The sequence below is a fragment of the Podarcis melisellensis genome, assembly GCF_964234715.1.
Source record: "Podarcis melisellensis genome assembly, chromosome: 14".
NCBI classification, from domain to species: Eukaryota; Metazoa; Chordata; class Lepidosauria; order Squamata; family Lacertidae; genus Podarcis; species Podarcis melisellensis.
The window spans coordinates 16,955,549-16,976,077 of record NC_138546.1 but is presented as its reverse complement, the minus strand read 5'-3'; the positions used below and the strand labels follow the sequence as shown (position 1 = coordinate 16,976,077).

The window sequence follows — 20,529 nt, the reverse complement described above, 5'->3', positions numbered from 1 at the left end:
CAAAGAAGTAAAATGCTTCAATACACTTACTTGGATGGCAGCAGGAGGAATTTTTGGTGCTTTGCCTCATATTGTGTATCTGAGATGTACTTTGGAAGGACAATCTTGCTGTACTTTTTGAAAGGCAAAGGAGCTTCATTTTTTGCTGTTTTTAGCATTAAGCATCTTGTCCTGTAACTGCCGCTTCAGCTACCCAGACTGTCAAAAAGCATTTGTCAGAAGCTGACAGTACACAGCATAGATCACCAGGGTTTGGAATGCCACGTGCTATGCCTGCGGTGCACCTATTTCTGTTGAGGATGGAAAGAAGGTATTGAATCACAACATATTGTTAGACTTCCAAAAACCTGGTGGGGAAAATAACTTACTTATGAAATCAGCTAGTGGACTGATTATGTTTCATTTTTTTGTCAACCTTCTTGGGCATCAAGGCCAACTTAGTGATGGCTGCCTAGTTGGAGGAGAAGGCAGCAGCAAACTAGGAGCACCTTCTAGTATCAGTGCTGCTTTTAGGTATTTGCTTCAGAGCCAGCCATGGTTGCTTGTCTTGTCATCTGAAGGGGTAGAAGTGCTGAAGTGTGCTATAGTTGTTGGCTGGATGAAATTCTGTTGCAGGTACGATCTGGCCTGTCAGTTAGGAGTTCCAGTAAATGGAAGTACAGTGGTACCTCTGGTTACATTCATTTCAGAGGTCCATTCTTAACCTGAAACTGTTCTTAACCTGAAGCACCACTTTAGCTAATGGGGCCTCCCGCTGCCGCTGCGTGATTTCTGTTCTCATCCTGATGCAAAGTTCTTAACCTGAGGTACTATTTCTGGTTAGTGGAGTCTGTAACCTGAAGCGTCTGTAACCTGAAGTGTCTGTAACCCTAGGTACCACTGTAAATGTTACTCTGGCTAATTACAAGTAGTACAAAAAAGTGGGGTCATGATTTTTTACAAGCAGACTGTCTTCTGCTTTGAAGGTTGCTTAATAAATGCTGGAGATTTCAAGCAAGTAGGTTATGCGTTTGATGGCTATGTGAAGAACATACTGTGAAGTGCTCTTTGGAGCCTAATGTAAATACTAAGCTTGGATGCGTGTAATAGGAGACTTTCTGAGTAAATAGAAATTTGAAGGATAGTGTTGACACTCTCTCTCTCTCTCTCTCTCTCTCTCTCTCTCTCTCTCTCTCTCTCTCTCGTGTGTGTGTGTGTTAGTGGTACAGGCACATTGATTGCATGTTCAAATTGAAATGGATGTCAATTTGAGAGCCAGTATGGTCTAGTGTGGTTTAGTGTGTTGGACTAGGACCTGGGATACAAGGGTTCAAATCTTCACTCAGCCGTGAAGCTCCCTGGGTGACATTTGGGGCAGTAACACTCTTTCAGCTTAACCTATCTCACTGAATGGTTGTGGGAATTAAATGGAGAGAGGAATCAATGTATGCTACCTTGAGCTTCTTGGAGAAAATTGTGGGCTGAAAGTGCAATAAATAAATGAATAGATGCTGAAGGGGAAAAAGGGGTTGAGGTGATATAACTATTTTATAGTCTTGAGCTCTGTACCTGGCAAGCAGAAGTGTGTTGTGTGATAGGTCAATGAATGATTGGTGGCAACACTGTTGCTGACTTCATACCAGCCTTCCAGTACAGGCATCCCCATACATATGTGTGATTGACATGCACGCAACCACATACAGTATATGTGTGGCACCAGGAAATTAAATAAATAATTCTGATCTGAAATGACAAGAGAGAGGTGGAAAGTCCTCGTGGCATCTGAGGAGACCCTCCCAGAGCCCGGAGAGGACGTCAGTGAGCCAAATGTCTGGAAAAAAGACTCCAAGTTCTCCAAAATGGTGTGCAGGAACTCTCTCTGTTACCCTGCTACCCCGTTCTACAGGTGTTGGGCGGAAAGCTGTATGTAATGTATTTCAAATCAGAGTGACTATTGAGTTAGAGGTTTTAGTGATTTAAGAGTCATGAAGACTGAGGTCTGAATTCAATGCAAAGTTATCAAAGAGACTTGATCATTGCAGATTTCACCCTTTTGAGTGATTTGCAGAAAAGAAACATTGTGATTTTCCTGTGGGACTGCAGTTTGCCTTGGAAGAGAGGAAAATCCCACTTTGGGAAACATTGTTCTAAATAAAATCAGTACTCAAAGCATGGCCTCAGCTGATAATTTTGTCACACAGGAAGAGGCTGTGTGGAAGGAAACATTCCATGAGATACAGCAGGTGGCATTCGACTAAGTTTTACTCAAAGTAGATGAATTACCGTAAAATCAATGGACACAACTTCGTCATGTTTATTAATGTCAGTGGATCTACCTTGAGTAAAACTTAGTTGAATTCCACGCAGTGAGCCCAAACTACCGGTATTTAGTGGCTTAAGGCTGCAATCATAGGTATATTTTTCCTGGGAATAAACTGAACACAGTAGGGTCTACTTCTTAATAAACAGGCATAGATTTGTCCAAACCAGCCCCTTAAATTGTGCCTGGAAGCTGATTAGCATCCACTACACTAGTTCTTTAAACACCCAGGTGTGATATTTTTCCTGCTTCTTTATTTATTTTAAAGCATTCTTATCTTGCTCTTCAACCAAGAAGGTTCCTAGAACCACTTACAAATGTCATTGATAAGACAGCTTCTGTCCTCAGGTTAATGATCTAAAAGACAGGACACAAAAAGAAGAGGGATTTGTGAAGTAGGAGGAGAAAAGCAAACTCTGGCACTATTTCTTAACTGGAGAGGAAGCAGCCAAACACTGGTTTTTAAGTAGAGTGGATGGAGAGGCTCTGCAGTCCTGTCTCTGCCATTCCCTCTCCTGAGTCAGATGGAATCAGCTTAATTCAGTTAACAAGCAGGCTGCCACATTATATTCCAGCTTTAGGTTACGAACAGTCTTTTCAAGCAGCCCTATGTAGAGCATATTATAACTGACTTGTAAAGTTGTTTATAATAGTGGCCAGGCCACCCTTCTCTTACAGTGCAGTCCTAACAGTGCAGGTCTAACCACATTTACTCAAAAGTCAGCCATACTGAATGCAGTGGGGCTTCCTCCCAGATAAATGGGGTTAGGGGAATGCAACCCTAATCCCCAGACTAACCATTTAGCCCATCAAAAGTAGCCGAGCTTTGTACCTCAGTGACATTGCTTGAAACTTTTTTCAGGCTCTTTACAGTATATCAAAACTTAATCTCACTTTTATAGATGAGACTTTCCTTTCTACCATAGTGTGCCACGACTTATTAAAGTACTTAGAAAAATAGGCAAGTGCAGTCAAACAGTGTCTTGCAGATAAATTCACTTTTGTATGTGTTCCAGAATAGGGATTGATGAGTCAGTCTGTTTCCAGCCAGTGTCGATCATTTGCTCACTTATAAGTCTGATCCCATCCCATTTCCTCATTAATTTACCATTTTTTTAAAAAAAGCCTAGGGCTTGCTGATCAGAAGGTCAGCGGTTCAAATCCCCGCGATGGGGTGAGCTCCCGTTGCTCGGTCCCTGCTCCTGCCAACCTAGCAGTTTGAAAGGACGTCAAAGTGCAAGTAGATAAATAGGTACCGCTCCGGCGGGAAGGTAAACAGTGTTTCCGTGCGCTGCTCTGGTTCGCCAGAAGCTCATTCATGCTGGCCACATGACCCGAAAGTTGTGTGTGGACAAACGCCAGCTCCCTCGGCCAGTAAAGCGAGATGAGCGCCGCAACCCCAGAGTCGTCCGCGACTGGACTTAACGGTCCGGGGTCCCTTTACCTTTACATATTTTAAAGTTATGTGTGTTGTATTTTTTTAAGCAAATAACTTAATTTGGGACATTTGGCAAGTGTGAAAGGTGATGGATTCCTAAGCTCGTGGATCAGGCCAGTTTGCTCCAGAATTTCAAAATATGAAATTCTTCAAGCATCTCTATTCAATAACAGACTTTTGGGTGTGATTTATTTCATATTCTTTTCCCTTCCTTGCTGTTGCCTCTTCTGTGTTTTTCTAATATACATATGTTTGGACCTGTGACCCCAAGCCTGAACTTGGTTTTATAAAGAACTCTTGGAGAATGGGTTATTACCAATTTGAATTGTTAGTCCCCCATATAGAGGGTAATATTTTGTCTATTGTAAACATATTTTATCTTACAGAAATGCTGACCTTTTATATGTATATTTTTAACTTCTGTACATTTTGATGCTTGTATCATATAAATTGAAACATTAAAAACACGAGAGAAAAGTGGAATTTTATGCTACTGGATATTGCTCGGAATTGAGATAACTGGTGGCCATTTTAACACATGAGTGGTGAGGTGCTAGTATTTGATCACAAACACACTTCTACTCATGTAGAAAGAGATGTTTTCATATGCCTATCATAGTGCTGCAGAATATATTACAGTTCCCCACCTGTAAGTCCCAATTGTAGTTCACTCAAGTCGATAGGAAAGTGCAGCCAAGCAAACCCTGAGAAGCTTTTGCTTTACTCTTTCTTATCTCTTGTTACATGGAATATTTAGAGGCGATATGTTGCTTCTCCCCCTTTCTTCAGACCTCTCCCTCTTGCCTTGCAAGTCTGTGGTATGTTAACTCCTCTTTCTCCCTTGTGTTGCTTAGTAGCCAACAATTTCTTCTGCGTCAGGTAATAATTATTATAGCCCTCCCAAGGTGTCTGTGATTCCTAAAAATGCTGTCTGCATCTCAAAGAGCTTCATTATAGGGTTTGGATGCTTAATGCTGATAAAGTGTGTGTGTGTGTGTGTTTGTTCCCACTGTGTCCTTTACCCACCCTATAAACTGCTGCTCCTCTTCTCCCCCCACCCCAGCCTTGCTGCCTGATTCCATTCTGTGGTTCCTGACCTCATTTGGAATATTGCATATCTCTGGATGGCAATCCTGTGCCTGATAAGAGATGAGGGATGGAATGTGAGACTGAATGTACATGTGAGTAGACCGAGAGCAGGAGTGAATGCTGTTTTGATCCATCTCTCTGCAAGTGAATTGATTGCAAAAAAGAAAAGAAGAAAATTTAATGCACCATCAAGGCAGACGTGGAGTTATTTGAATTTGGGGAGGGGGATGGAGGAGAGATTGCCCGGACTTAATCCAAAGGTGAATGGGGTCTCAGGGCTGCACTCTCTTCTCATAAAATATTAATGGAAACAAGAAGGTGTTGTGAGAGGTTTTCTACCTGCTGCCGAGCAGCTGAAGGGGAAAAAGAAAGAGATTCATTCAAAGACTGCAGGGAGCTGCTGCTGCTACCGCCGCTGCAACAGAACCTCCTAAAGCCGTTCAGCTGAAACAAGCCAGCAGGTGTCTTATGCACATAAATTGGTCTAATTTGGGTTTGTTTTTCTTGTCCTCTTGTCATCGTTCACCTCCTTGCACCCCCTTGTCTTCTGCCCTCTTTGCCTCTCCTGTGTTTTTGTGTTCTGCTATACTTGATGTTTAGGCATCTGCACCACTTTTGCTTGTGCTGGAGCATGAGAAGAGAAATTGTGTGCTAGTGGTTACTGCTTTGTACAAATTTGACTGAATGCAGGTTTTGCAGTTTATGATATCTTGGAATAATCCTGTTTGCAGAGATGAGGATACAGGAAACAGAAATAGTGATAGTTGCCTCTAAAAATTTCTGATATACCAGTGAAAGCACAGCATAGAATAGTACAGCATTGAGATTTTCAAACATATCATAGGCAATCACCCCCTTTCTCTTTTCATTTCTCCTTTGGAAGCAGCTGGCAAAAAAAATGTTGTTGATACTGGATGCTGTGTTTGAAACATGGAAATCCAACTAATGGAATTAATAAAACAGAATAAAAACAGATACAGAAAAAGAATTTGTTTGCGGGGAAATTATGTGACAGGCTTGCAGTATTGACTGCTCCTTTATTGTGTGTGGTTGCTTTCGGCAGAAAAATAGCAGTTAACATTTAATTTTTAATATGGCCCCACAGCAGAAGGTTGGAAAAGAATACAAAACAGTTTGTTAATTTGATGTTCCTGTTCATTTACTCTTGTCCTTTTTGACTAAAAGGTAATTAAATGTGTTGCTATCATGTATTTTCTTGCTTCTTGTATCCAGCTGTGCTGCTTCTCAACTGAACTTTAATACCTACATGCTCATTAGGGTTCAAATGAGTTTATGAAGACACATCAACCTCCCATCAATGCCTCTTTTTGCTATCCCCTCTATGGTAGCAGTTTGATCAAGGGAGTTAGAGATCTGATAAGCATGAGTGTAGCTGACTAGCTGAGGATTTTAAGAGGGACAATTGTATTCTGCTATGCAGAATTGCTCATTGGTGGATGCTGGTTGTATTTTCTAGTGCTGAAACAGAGTGCTGGGGTGCAGATAACTGTAAATAATTTCTAAATTAATTGAGACCTAATTAATAATAAAGATTTAGCATGATAGAGTAGGAAAGGGGCTGCTATGTGAGAGGGATATTGGTGCTGCTGGCTCTAAAGCACAACAGTGTACAGGAGGAGTCCAAAGATCTTGTTATTAGTACAGTATATGTGTAGTACTTGGGTCACTAGGGTTAGAAGTATTTGACTACACACAGCCCAGTTGTTCAGGACATGTAATGATTTTTTAGCTTTCTAATATTAAAGGTTTCTTTCTCTGTACCATGATGAAAAGTGATTGAGACTTAATATACCTCCCCCTTAATTGAATGCATCTTTAAAGGCCAAATGCTCTCCATTTCTGATGTAGAGGCATGTCTTCGTGAAAACCTTACACAGTAGGAACTGTGAAATAAAACTACTCCATACTAAAGGATTCCCCTTTCCCCAGATGGGATTATTTTTCTTCTTAATTCAGTTCTGCAGTAAACGCGCGTGCGCACACACACACGTGTGCGCGCACACACACGCGTGCGCGCACACACACACGGAAGTACTGCTTTCATGAGTGTGTACTTAATTCCTATATGCTGTGTGTTTCTTTTGTATGAAAAATATCAGTGCATGAAAAATCATGGTCTGCCCTTCCTAAACTCCTTGCTTTCTGTTTCTCTAACTCTCCTAGCACACCTGCTCAGCACAGCAAGCACTGTCGACAAATCCCGAGAAATGCAAACACACTGGCTCTAGCATATGAACCTGTGTGTAGATTCAGGCACACGTATGCAGATGGTAGAAGGTCACACTGCGCTGGTGCCATGTCGTCTTTTGGAAAGCTTACAGAGTACTTCAGCCTAAGGAAGTCGAGGAATGAATTTCGATCAGATCGGCGGAGTAGCAGGAGGAGTGGCAGCTATTGCTGTAGTATCACCGAATGCAGGTAGTGGGCAAAAATAAATAATAATAATAAATTCTTTAGCATGCATATATGCCAGGGTAACTGGGATAGGGGAAAAGTGAACTGCTCCCACTTTCTGTGATAACTCTTCAGTTAAAACGGGAATTCTGAAAAACAGGAGTACATCTAAGCACTGAGGTCTCCCCATTCCTATAGGAAAGTATCTGATTACAAGCACACCCAAGCAATATATTCAACTTTCCTTGGTATTATATATAGTTATCTTCATAACTTGTACCAGTGGTGTACTTCAGTTCTAAGTACATTTCCACCCCAACATTTCAAGGAAGGTTATTAATGTTGTTACTAAACCTTGTAAATATCTGATCTGATCACCAGATTGAGATTGTGAAGTGGTTGAATGGTTGTTCCATTGATATTACTGGTCCCATTTTGAAGTTCAGATGAAATACTGAGTGGCCGCTGCGACCATATAACACCAGTCCTAAAAGACCCACATTGGCTCCCAGTATGTTTCTGAGCACAAGTAAGATTGTTGATGCTGACCTTTAAAGCTCTAAATGACTTTGGCTCCACCCCCATTGTTCAGCCCAGACACTGAGGAATGGCTGAGAGGGCCTTCTGGTGGTTCCCTCATTGCGAGAAGTGAGGTTACAGGGAACGAGGCAGAGGGCCTTCTCAGTAGTTGCACCTGCTCTGTAGAACGCCCACCCATCAGATAAACTATCTGACTTTTAGAAATAAATTTAAAAATTGTCCAGTAGCACCTTAGAGACCAACTAAGTTTCTTCTGGGTATAAGCTTTCATGTGCATGCATGACTTTTAGAAGACATCTGAAGGGAGGTTTTTAATGTTTGAGGTTTTATTGCATTTTTGAAATTTTATTGGGAGCTGCCCATCCTAAAGGGATCAAGAGCTACCTGAGGTCTATAGACTTTGTGCCCTCCACCCCATTGTTTCATGCCCCTATATGGCTCTCAGATCTTTGGGGGAGGCTTTTACTTCAGTTCCACAACCAGGGGAAAGGGCCTTCTAGGTGGCAGCTCGCTTCTCTTGGAGCAGCCTATTTTGTTACCATTAAACAGAATATTTGTTGTACATGCTAATATTGGTATGCAATATCACAGATTATTTAAAAGTCAAAGTAGCACTTTTCAGCAAGATGCATTGGTCATAAGCTTCCAAGGATGATGAAATTCAGAGCTGGTCTGTAGGACCACCGAAAGTTAAGGAATGTCAGACAGTTTGTACATACTGTTACACATATTGTTGCAGTTTTTCTCCTGATTTTTTTTTTGGTTATCTTAGTTTGTTGAATTTTTCCAGCTTGTATGTGTAGGAATGTTGAGCACCCACAATAGCCATTACAGAACATGGCAGCTATTGCTGTATCTCAGCTCCAAAATAGAAACTGGAGTGTTACTGTTACTTATCTGTGTAACCATTACATGCCCAACTATAGATACTTGTGTTTCAGTGTTTATCTTTACCATCTATTTTAAGATTTAATTGGTAACGCAGGAGAAATAAATCTGTGCCATGGAATTGCTCACACAGATGCTGTAGTGCATAGTTTGTGTGCTGCTGGATTACGTTTATTTCGGTATAAAGAGAATAGCTATAGATATTAATAGGTTTCTTTTAATGAGCTTTTCCTTGCCTCTCAATCTTCAGAGACTCAGTAGTGATTGTGAATCACACTGGTAGATGGCATTTTGGATCATCTCAAGATGTTTGGAGACAGACTGAAGCCTTTTAACACAGTGCTTTTTCTCTATAGCTAATTTATTTATTACAGTATGCTTAACAATATACAAGCCTAGTGTTGCCATTTTAAAATCCAAAAAGTTGGTCGACTTCAGTCAGCTTTCATGTGTTTCAGGTATTTTTTTTCTTCCTGCCACAACCTAATCCACCCCTACAAAAGCTCTTGGGGTCGTCTTCCTAGTTAGCTTCTGTCCATTAAAGCAGAGAAAAACTTGTTATAGGCACAACTTCCATCTTCTTTGATGTAGACCACTGTTTCTCTTCTTCTCATGGGCTTCCATAACCTTCACTGGTGTTTTTTTTAATTACAGCTTGGGATACAAAATTAACATGATTACTCAAGGGACCTGAAGTTCTAGTACTTTGCAAGGATACAGTTTGCTAAATATTTATGTATTTCATCATAGTTTATTTTTGAATTGGAGAACATGATTCAAACGAGAAATCATTCATCAACCTTTGGTCTCTCATATTTGACAGTGTGTGCACTGATCCTGCTATTCTTTTGTAACCTATAATATATATTTTTTCCCCTGATGGGCCACCAAACAAAATATGTCCTATTTTAACAAGAGAATGATTGTGTCAAGGGAGGAAATGACATTTAGCTTTGGTTGCTTGATTGAGCTGCTTAGGCTTTGCATATTAAACCACAAGAAGCTTTAACTCTGCTCTTTGATGGAGGCTTTTCCTCATGGTTTGTTGTCTCATGTTTTTTGCATCACTCAATTGCAGTCTAGAAGATGCAAATCATGGGATGGGATAAAAATGATGTGGCTGAAAATCACATGCTCTTTCAAATGTGCTTATTCTGATTTACCTTGTTTTAGGTAATAATTTTTGGGGTGGAGAAACACAGGGAGGGCAAAGGGTAGAGTGGTGTTACCAAAGTAATACTTGTGAACTGCCCTGAGACCTGTGGCTATAAGGTGTTATATACCATAAATAAAATAATGATGATGATAATAATGAGGATAATAATAATAATAAAAGTAATAATAATAATGATGATGATGAAGAAGAAGAAAAGGCTTCTGTTGTGGCCATCACTTATCACATTCATTCTGGCTGAAATAAAATTGACTTTGCAGAATCTTTTTTAAGCTGTGCCTCTCAGCAATACTGCTTTAACGGGAGACAAGTCATAATTATACCCATAGGTACATGCCACCAGCAGTTCATGAATGATATTTTGAGAAAAGGGAGGGAAAGGGGTGGAGCTCTTCCTGCTCCAAAAAACTCCATGAAATTTATTGGTGTCTTTTGTTCCCCACTTCAGAGAGCACTTTTTAGGAATTGCCTAAGAATGTGGGTACCGTTAGAAGCTACACAGTACAATGTATTAAATATTGTGACATTGTATGTAGTACTACTCATCTTAATTGTAAATTATTTTGCAGTATTGCAGAGGAGATGTGCATTTCCTGCAGTGTTGTTTCCCCATATCTGAAGACCAAACTAATGTGATGACTTCCGTGTTTGCTTTTTGTTTACTAAACAGCAGTTACAGGGATGGAAGTAGATTTGGGCTCAGACCTGTGCTGCTGTTTGACCACAGGGGGAAGGCCTCTATTGGAACTAATTGTAGCTTTATTTCTTGGGCGAAATGCAGCTGTGGGGGTTGGGCATCTAAATCAGGATCATAGCAGGGTGAAAGAGCCAAATAATTCCCCCCTATCCCAAGCTGTGATCCTGATCAAGATGATCCCTTGCTGGTATTTAGTAAACAAAACCAAGGCTGTAAGGGGTTAATCATATGCTTACTATTATTTCTATTTGGCGAGAGAGAGAGAGAGAGAGAGAATTTAAATGATAGTCTTTCGTTCTGATAATGAGTGACAGTTTTTGCTAAATGTAAATTGCAAAGTAGTCCTAAAACAGAGTTATGGCTGTCTTAAACCCCTTGGGTGAAATTTATAAAATGGAGTTACTTTAAAAGAATTAGTTGTATTTCTCAAATACTATTTGGTTTGGAAGAAAGTATTGCGTTTGGCATAAGATTAGATGTGACTGAAGGCCATATTCTGGAACTATCTTGAAAGATTGTCTTGCAGTGATGTTGTCCTCAGGACCATATGTTTAACAAAGAGATTATGTGTTAGGGATAGCAGTCTATAATTGGTGGTGTTAAGAAACCTGGTAAATGCTTAATGTGTACTTATTTTTTCATTTATATCCCACCCTGCCTCCAAGGAGGTCCAAATGGTGTAAATGGTTCTCAGCCATATTTTATCCTGACAACAACCCTGTGAGGAAGGTTAGATTGAGAGAACCTGGCTGACCAAGGTCAGTTAGATGTACTTCATGGCTGAGTTTCCTGGTTTCCTGGGTTGTAGTCCAATACTCTAGCCACTACACCACGTTGATTTTGAGTATTAGATTTTTTTGGCTTTGTTAGAATGGACTGGATGCCCTTGGAGAAAGGACCTTTAATGTACCATTCTGGCAATAGCACATTATAGAAAGTATAATTAAGAATTAGTTTTGGGCTGCCCCATTGCTCTTCTACATCCGTTCCATCATTGTGTGCCAGCTTCAGTTTAAACCACAGTTTGCTGTTGCACTTGGACTTGGACACTGTGGTTTGACATCAGCTTACTAGCCAGATATGGTCTGCATGGGCCTGATGCCCAAATACTTGGAGGGTATGGAAATTTTTTGGAGATCTGTACTTTAAAAAGGGTAGCCTTGTAGACAGCAACAAAGAGTCATAACCAGCAAACAGCCATGCATTCAGTTTTACATGCCACAAGAAAGTATTGCACAATTAGTTAACAATATATACATTAAAGATAAGAGGAGGGAGTGCCCCTTGGGCAGATTAGATTTGGAAAAGGTTTCAAAACCAAACTGCTAAATTTGGGAATACCAACCGCTGCTGAAAATGGGTGGATACAAGTTAGATACAAAATTGAATACAAAGTTATAAAGACAAAGTGGATGAAGAAGCCTGGGTAGGCCGTCTATTTATTCCGAGTGTGGATCCAAGTGACGCCTGATGATGCAGTTGGCCCCGCCCCTGGGGAGATCCTGCACAGTAACCTGCCTGTGATTGGCCTATTTGCAGGCCAGCTATGATCCAACCAGACCCCACACGCAGCACTGCCATGGGATTGCGCGGTGGGGACAGTGCCAGGTGGGAACCTGTTTATTTCCTGTTGTGTATTGATGTTGTACTTGGTTATGTGTGCAGCCTGGTTTTATGAATGTTTCAGTGTATGTTCATATAATAAGCAAACTCAAATTCAAAAAGCTTTGAAGACCACGAGTGCCAATCAAATGACCCACTACTGAACAATGTTTTGATTGAACCTTTTGCACAAGCTGGTCTAGAATGTGGATACACAGTTTGTATCCACCAGGAGCCATGCATTCAGAGTTTTGTAGATCTCCCTTCTAGTTGTGGTCAGAAACAGGGCCTTGCGGAGTAAGGCAGAGGCCCGGGCCAGGTAGATAATGTGTCCCCCCCTTTTTTTTTACCCTGGGGATAACTGAAGTCTTATAAATAAGTAAGTATATAAATAATTTTCACAAAAGTTATGCTGACAAATAATTTTATTTCAAGGCTAGAACCGTATCTGCATATAAAGACAAAATGGAAAATATAGATATACAATAGTGCGTTTTAAAAATACATAGGGAATGTATCTGACCGAGGCCCCTTTTGCAATTGGAGGCCCGGGCCAAGTGGCCAGTATGGCCCCCCCTCTGTCTGGGCCTGGTCAGACAATCCCAATGCCCACCCCCAGCCTTTGACCTTCAGGTGTTTGCTGTAGACTTATTTTTATCCATACAGGCTTTTAAACTGAGTTCTGATTTATGGTTTTCACTTTTTTTTAGCATTGTGTTATTTATTTCACAGAATTTATGTACAACTCCCATCATCTCTGGTCATTGACCATGCATGATTGTGGTTCAAAGGGCCAGAGGTTCCCCACACCCGAACTAGATGATTGATAGCAACATGAGTTCCTTTTACTATGCTTCTAGGTTGTTGGAACAGGAAACCATATTGGTATTAAGGGAAATTGTACACACAGGACGATTGGTGAAAAACCTGGTTCTTGTTTCAGGAAAAGGAAGTTTTGACTTGTGAGTCATCAATGCTTGAAAGAGTATTTTATGCTCCACCCACCCACTGTTTCGTTGCTGAGTCACTGTTGGGTGGATGGAAAATTGTCATCACCCTGATTTTGTATGCAAGTTGATGGAAGGAAGCAATTTTTAGAGTTGAAATAATATTTACATTTTAACTCTAAAAATTGCTTCTTTCCATCTAATAAGAGCTCTTATTGGATGTTGTGACTGGAGGAGATTCTTCTAATGTGGCTTTGCAAAAAGAAAGGGGAAAGAGGTTGAATAAAGCAGATGAGTAAAATTTCCCCTTTATTAGAGAAGTCACACTCTCAGTGTGCTGAAAAGTTTCTGTGGGAAGTGCAATCCAATCCAATATCCTAATGCTAATTGGATTTTTCTAATTAGGAGTGATGCCTTCAGTATTGTGATTCTGGGAGCAATCCTTATATTTAATATTTTATATATTTATATCCCTCATTTTATGATACCTCCTTACAGGGGGATTGCAAAAAAATTAAATGATGCAAACAATAAAATAGCATAAAATGCAGAGACATGTGAAAGAAAAGGCAATAACTTTTCATTTGTGTATTGTTTTCCAAGGGGAAATGGGCAACCATTTCAGATAATGAAAATTGTAAATTTCACTGTTTCATACACAATTTAGTAACTTTCATGAAGGAGTAGTGTGCAGAGTGGATTCACCATAAATTCACAGAGGGTTGTATCCAGTGCTTTGCCAGGGCAGCACCATTGGCACAATGGGACTTCTGCTTTCTTCCCTGCCTGCTCCCCCCAGGGAGGGTCCCCCAGTCCTATGAAGTTGATGGTCAGAGCAGGAGGGATAGAAGAAGAAAAGGAACTTCTGTTGCACTCATTGTAGTCTTATGCGCCACCAACAGAGCTGCAGTGTTGGATGTGGCCTAGAGTTATGAGTGTGGCCTAATTACAAGCACTCAGCATAATGCACACTCCATAGATTTGGACACATGGTAGATCAGCCACTTAAAGTCAGAGAGCTACTTTGCTGAAAGTTGACAGCTCACCTTTTGCCCAGAAATTGATTCTTGCTCTTGCAACTGAAGGTTGTGTGAACTGGCCCTTAATTAACAGACAAGAAATGTGCTATTCATAGGTAGCACACACTTTGGGAGAAGTGTTGTGTGCAATGTAGATTTACAGAAAGATATCATTGGAACTAAGATTTGACTAAGCCAAAGCAGAAGCCAGTAGAGCTTATTCTTACTTTAGTTTAAATGGATTAGTAGGAGATTTGATAGAGATCAGTAAGCAGAAAACTTCACACTGCTTTGATGAAATATTTTAAATTGGGGTTAAAATATAAATGGTTTTGTTTTGTTTAGATTAGTTAGATTTATTTATTGCTTCACAAATTGAAAGGATGCCTAGAAAGCAGGTAAAATTCCACATGTATTTGGTATATATAAATCCTTTTCATGGGAGGAGGTCCATGGCATGTTCCTGAGTGTCCAGACAATGATTCCTAATGTGACACCCTGTGGATTCCTATCTGTGGCTACATATTTCAGTGCTTTCACTAGCCAGAGGCTGTGCTGAAAAAGATTTTTTTCATCCGACCATTCCCATATTCTGAATGCTTGCTATGTGGGAAACAGCTTTGTGTGTGTTTTGCTTTGCATTATTGGCATGGATGAATTTGAGTTTGATTTATTGAGGCATGTCATATTTATTTAGTGAGTTTTTGGTGAATACCAGCCAGTTTGGATGTTACTTTCATTAGGCAGTTGTGGTTTTAGCTGATAAGCAATGTGAAATCTGTGGTCCGAGAGAAAAGCTAAGGGAATGATTGATAGACTCTGTACTTGAAACATGAAAACTTGAGTGCTGAAGGTGGTAACTCATCACCAGCTGAACAAAGTGAGAGTAAGAAATTATAAGGTGTATCTAGTTCAACAGAATAAACATATAGGTGTTTATTTAATTTTATTTCCATTTTGGCTAATGGATGAAGAATAAACATGTCCTGTTCATTACCCTTGAGTCAAAGTAAATTAACAAGGGAGGAGAGGGCAGACTTTTTTGACAAGAGTTGGGGCACTGTATTTGGATTTTTCATGCATGTTTAAGTCCTGAGCAATGGGCAATTAGCTGTGTAAATACTTTCTGGAGAAACAGCACAATGGTGGTGATAATCTGAACAAATTCACTCTTCATTTATTTTAAAATGCAAATTACAGTACAAATTTAAGACTTGAGAGGATTGAAAGGCTGATCCTGTAGACGGGCACTAGGCTACATTTAGAGAGCTGAATATGCAGTGTCTGCACTTATGTGGTTCTGCAGATTTGCTCAGAACCCAGAATATAGTTTGAAGGCTCCTGAGACCATCACCTTGCTGAAGCTAAGCAGGCCTGGGGTGCCGTCAGTGTCTGGATGGGCAACTGCCTAGAAACATCACTCATGCTGCCTTGGACTCCAAAACAGAAGAAAGCTTGGGATATAAATGTTAATTTTTTTAAAAAAAATAAAACCATTACAAAGTGCTATATTGTGGAAACTAGAATGTGTATTAAAATATATATATTCTAAATGCAGTAGTGGTGAAATCTGAAACCCTGGGTCTGTATTCAGTAATTAATAAAAAAGTAGCAGCAGTCTAAGATTTATATATTGAGTTAGATTATTTCCCTGCTACCTAGGTAAGCAAGGATAGAACGTCAATAATAGATTTGGATTTTGGGGTGTAGAGGTAGAGAACCCTTCCCTTTCATTAAACTTACAAATCCTATAATTCTTTATAATTGGTTATCTAGCTGGGGCTGATGGAAGTTAAAGGTAAAGGTACCCCTGCCCGTACGGGCCAGTCTTGACAGATTCTAGGGTTGTGCGCTCATCTCACTCTATAGGCCGGGAGCCAGCGCTGTCCGCAGACACTTCCAGGTCACGTGGCCAGCGTGACAAGCTGCATCTGGCGAGCCAGCGCAGCACATGGAACGCCGTTTACCTTCCCGCTGGTAAGCGGTCCCTATTTATCTACTTGCACCCGGGGATGCTTTTGAACTGCTAGGTTGGCAGGCGCTGGGACCGAACGACGAGAGCGCACCACGCCGCGGGGATTCGAACAGCCGACCATGCGATCGGCAAGTCCTGGACGCTGAGGTTTTACCCACAGCGCCATCCGCGTTAGAGGAAGTTAGAGTCCCGCGTTAGGAAGTTAGAGTTAGGAAGTTAGGAAGTTAGAGTCCAACAAAATCTGGATGGCCACAGGTTTCCAACTCCTGTCTTGAGGCCCTTTTTAATTCCACAGTTCTGTTCCGTACAATATATTCACATTAACTTGAATTTTAAGTGCTGGAGTGGTCAGGCTGCTTCTTTGTACTGTAATAAGCTACAGTACAGGCTGCATAGAATTTAATGTTTTGAACTTGGTGTGTTGGGTATGTTTCCACCCACCTGTTACTTGAAAGCAAACACCTGCCTACAGTAAAAAACAACAGCTGCCTCATATACCCTGAGAGTAGCACCCATCCCACTTGTCTGCTTTGATAGGCTAGCTGTTCAAAGTACAGAGAGTCTGAGGTTCCACTTTTCTTGAGGCCCTCAAGCACTCTACCTGCCCCCTTGAGAGTCTCCTCCTGATAAAGCCAGATCACAGAGTCACAGCCTGTGTTGTACTGTGTCCAGGATGAAGGAGATCCTGAAAGGGAACGTTCCAGTACTAACTGAGAGGCTAATTGAGAGAAGCAGCAGTCACTTTGCTTTGTGGTCCTCTACTGCTAGTTTATGTAAACCGAAGTTTGAGACAGACCAGTTTATCTATCTTTTATAAACAAACTTGTTTTAATATATTGCTTCTGAACATTTAACAATCACATAAACTGTAATTTCTGGCCCATATTTCATCTACTCATTCAAATATTTGAATAGATTAGGGAAGCACCTTATTAGTTATGCAGAAAATTTAGCATGATTTAGAGCTTATTTGATTCCTCAAACTGTTCATTCCACTTCTGTTATTTCTAAAAGGAAAGCTTTATACCGGCCAGTTTTAAATTGTATTGGAATAGTTGACTTTTTAGATGCACAAGGTATGAGATCCATAGGGGGTCCATAGGTCAAAAACCAGAATAGGTCAGAAAGGCAATGAAGTGCTTTCATTAGACCATAGAACATCAGTGCATTAAAATTATTTTTGCCTGTTCTCTGGTGGAGAAAAGTTATTTCATTTTACACCATGACACTCTGAGCAATATTCTGGGGTCATTCTGCTTAGGAAATTGTGATAATCAAGGATGTGAGGGCACAAATTACTGTCAACAGTGGTTGCTGAAAATATATTGGATTATATTTGTATCTCATGCTTCTTTCATAGAGTTGAGAGTGGCATAAGTAGTGTTCTCTCTTTTTAGATCATTCCCTGATTTTAGTTCCCTTTTTTGCTATTTAATGAGATGATAGTTTTCATGTGTGTTCCACATATGTAAACGAAGGTTTCCATAATACGATTGTCAAGACCATAATTAATAATTGTTACTTCTCACTTAAAAACAGCTTACTTAAGAATTCTACTTGTCTCTTTGCTCATTGGGGAAATATGTAAAATCTAGATATGATGTATTGAAAGTGTTTGTCTGAAACCCTCCTCTATAATGTGATATGAATACTGAGCCTGTAAGCATAATTTTATGGTGTGTCCACACAAGCATTTTTCCTGTGTCAGTTGGCACTGATAAGGAAGAAGGTAGTAGCTGTAATCCCAGTCTATTGCTATTTGGCTTTTGTGGACAGCACAGCTACTCCTGAGCCTGCTACTATCTGTCTATGCTATACTGAGAGTGGGGGCAAGCATATGGGTTAACATCTAGTGGGGAAAACAATTCTCAGAGGCCTGTTTAAAAATGACTTCCATGATTTATTTATTTGTTGGATTTATTTATATCACACTTTTTCTCCCAGGAGCTCAAGGTTGTGTATATGATTCTTTCACTCTTTCTTTATCCCCCAGAGTGGGACGCGGGTGGTGCTGTGGTCCAAACCACTGAGCCTCTTGGGCTTGCCAATCGGAAGGTTGGTGATTTGAATCCCCACAATGGAGTGAGCTCCTGTTGCTTTGTCCCAGCTCCTTTGAATATATTGGGAGCAGCATCCACTGAGGTTGTAGACTAAAGGGTGGATTGGAGTAGATGTCCTGTTGTCAGGGGATGGGACTTCTGTGCTTTGCATGACTTCATCTTCATCATATGGTGCTTGGTTTGTGTCCCCATGCCCCATCTTTTTTGAAAGCCCTCTCAGTCCCATGTTTTGCCCTCTTTTTAGCCCCCCTTCTAGTCAAGCTCTTATTACAAGCGAAATTAGGTAAAGGTAAAGGTACCCCTGCCCATACGGGCCAGTCTTGACAGACTCTGGGGTTGTGCGCCCATCTCACTTAAGAGGCCAGGGGCCAGTGCTGTCCGGAGACACTTCCGGGTCACGTGGCCAGCGTGACAAAGCTGCATCTGGCGAGCCAGAGCTGCACACGGAAACGCCGTTTACCTTCCCGCTGGTAAGCGGTCCCTATTTATCTACTTGCACCCGGAGGTGCTTTCGAACTGCTAGGTTGGCAGGCGCTGGGACCGAGCAGCGGGAGCGCACCCCGCCGCAGGGATTCAATACAGGAGACTGAGAGGTAAAACTATGCACCCTGATGCATTGTCACTTCATCCCAGCATCGGTGCCATCACAGAGTATTGCTAGGTTATCTCCTAGAAACAGGCAGCTGGCATGAGACATGACGAAGCGGGGGTTGGGGGAAGGGAAGTGTGATTGTGCTGGAGGATACGATTTCTGTGCACAGAAGTACTGTGGCTGTTAATTTCTCCATGTTGCCATGTAGCTTCTGGCTGGGTCATGTCAGAGTTTCTAACTTATTTTACTAGGGAAATTCCAAAAGAAACCAATGTATTTTGGGGGCATTTTTTTGCTAGCAAAAGAGAATACCAATTATGAATTGATTATTCTTTTGTGTTCATCATCATACTTAATATATTGAGATAGAAATATCAACTGCTAAGCTTTCTTCCATTGATGTATACATAATTGCATTTGTGTGAAGAGAGTTCTAGCCGTGACGACAGCTTTGTGAGATAGCTATCTTTTGGGTAATGACAGTTATCTCATGATCGTATCATGATCTTATCAGTATATCACAAGGGTGTGTGTGTGGGGGGAATAAGCAAATGTTGCACAGTTTAAATTAATAGATGGATCTTCAAGAAACAGTCTTTATTAGTACCTGGCTGCATTGCTTACTGCTGCTTATCCTCAGTTCAAGAATCGAGAGGTGACGGTGTCCAACAGGTGAAAATGCAACTCCAGCTATATGGGAAAAGACTGTACAGTTCATTTCAAGCTGGTTTCAGACATCTCTTTTGAATGAGTGTTAGAGATGAAAGAATTCCAGTGGTCTCAATTTAAATATTATTAAGAATCAAACTTTCTGATTTGTTTGGGTCTTAGACCATTGCTAAAAGGATGTTATAGACAAGCAAATGCCAGTTAGTTTGATTCAATAAAACTACTATCCATCAACTTATTATAATGTACAATAGAAAAGGAGGAAGGAGTTCTTGAGGAGGAAGTAGCCTTTGATATGTGTTACTCTTTTCCACACCCCAAAACTATAGAGATGAGTTTTAATGTTTGTCTGGTTTGCATTTAATAAGACAACTAAATAAATCTGAAAAGTTGCTCCAGAGTAGTTGAATGGAAAGATTTAATTATGAGTGAAAATTCAATGAAGTACAATTAGTCCACTTTGCATTTAGGGGTGGCTGACCTGTGACCTTCCAGTTTTAGTTAGACTTCAGCTCCCATCAGTCCCAACCAGCATGGTTAATGGTCAGAAATAACAGAAATTTTAGGTAATTTCTATGGGTCTACTATGACTAAAACTTAGTTGAATACCTTGCAGAAAAATCTAGGACTGGTGTCTCTGCTGTGCATCAAGCTATGGAGTACAGTCTTCTACATGACTGCATGATCTCAAAGTGCACATACTTATTTGAAAGCACTACCACTTTCATGTAAAATATCCATCCAGGAATTCTGATATGGGGATGATTCTAAAGAAAAGTAATTTACCAGTGGATATTTTAATGGCACACTGACTCTGAACTGCACCATAAGCCACTCTGAATGTTAGAACGGCCCCATATCCAGTGGAATATTTTGTAATGGAATTTTAGGATGAATTACTTGACATTTGTCATGAAGTCCACAGTGGATTACACTCTGACCACACCTACTGCATGTATAGGTGCACCCTGCACTTAATTGCGGCTTGTGCTGAAGGTGGAAAAGTAAAGCCGCAGCTCTCTTTACACTTACCTGAGAGCTTTTGCCTTAAGTGGGTCACCAAAATAAATCTGGGAGGCTTTGGTTTTCCTGGTTGTTTAGAATAGCCAGGCATATGTTCAAATT

At 40.7% G+C, this 20,529-nt stretch overlaps 2 protein-coding genes across 9 annotated transcripts in view; one reads left to right on the top strand and one right to left on the bottom strand.

The window, feature by feature from the left end:
• The window catches only part of LOC309356474 (ankyrin repeat and fibronectin type-III domain-containing protein 1-like), a 329,664-nt gene that overhangs the window by 38,908 nt on the left and 270,227 nt on the right, over window positions 1-20,529 (top strand). For 5 of the 8 annotated variants that reach the window (XR_014162814.1, XM_081887934.1, XM_081887935.1 and 2 more), the window contains one exon: window positions 7,011-7,265. The exons of 2 other annotated variants lie outside the window; for them this stretch is intronic. Coding sequence is in view for 5 of the 6 variants with exons in the window: in XM_081887934.1 (XP_081744060.1) it covers window positions 7,144-7,265 (122 nt within the window). In the remaining variant the exon portion in view is untranslated. Of the gene's footprint in view, window positions 1-5,200; window positions 5,288-7,010; window positions 7,266-20,529 lie in introns of those variants that run through there. One more of the 8 variants, XM_081887939.1, reaches the window with a different exon arrangement.
• Window positions 1-20,529, bottom strand: part of TEDC2 (tubulin epsilon and delta complex 2) — a 201,713-nt gene that overhangs the window by 79,743 nt on the left and 101,441 nt on the right. The gene's annotated exons all lie outside the window — the stretch shown is intronic.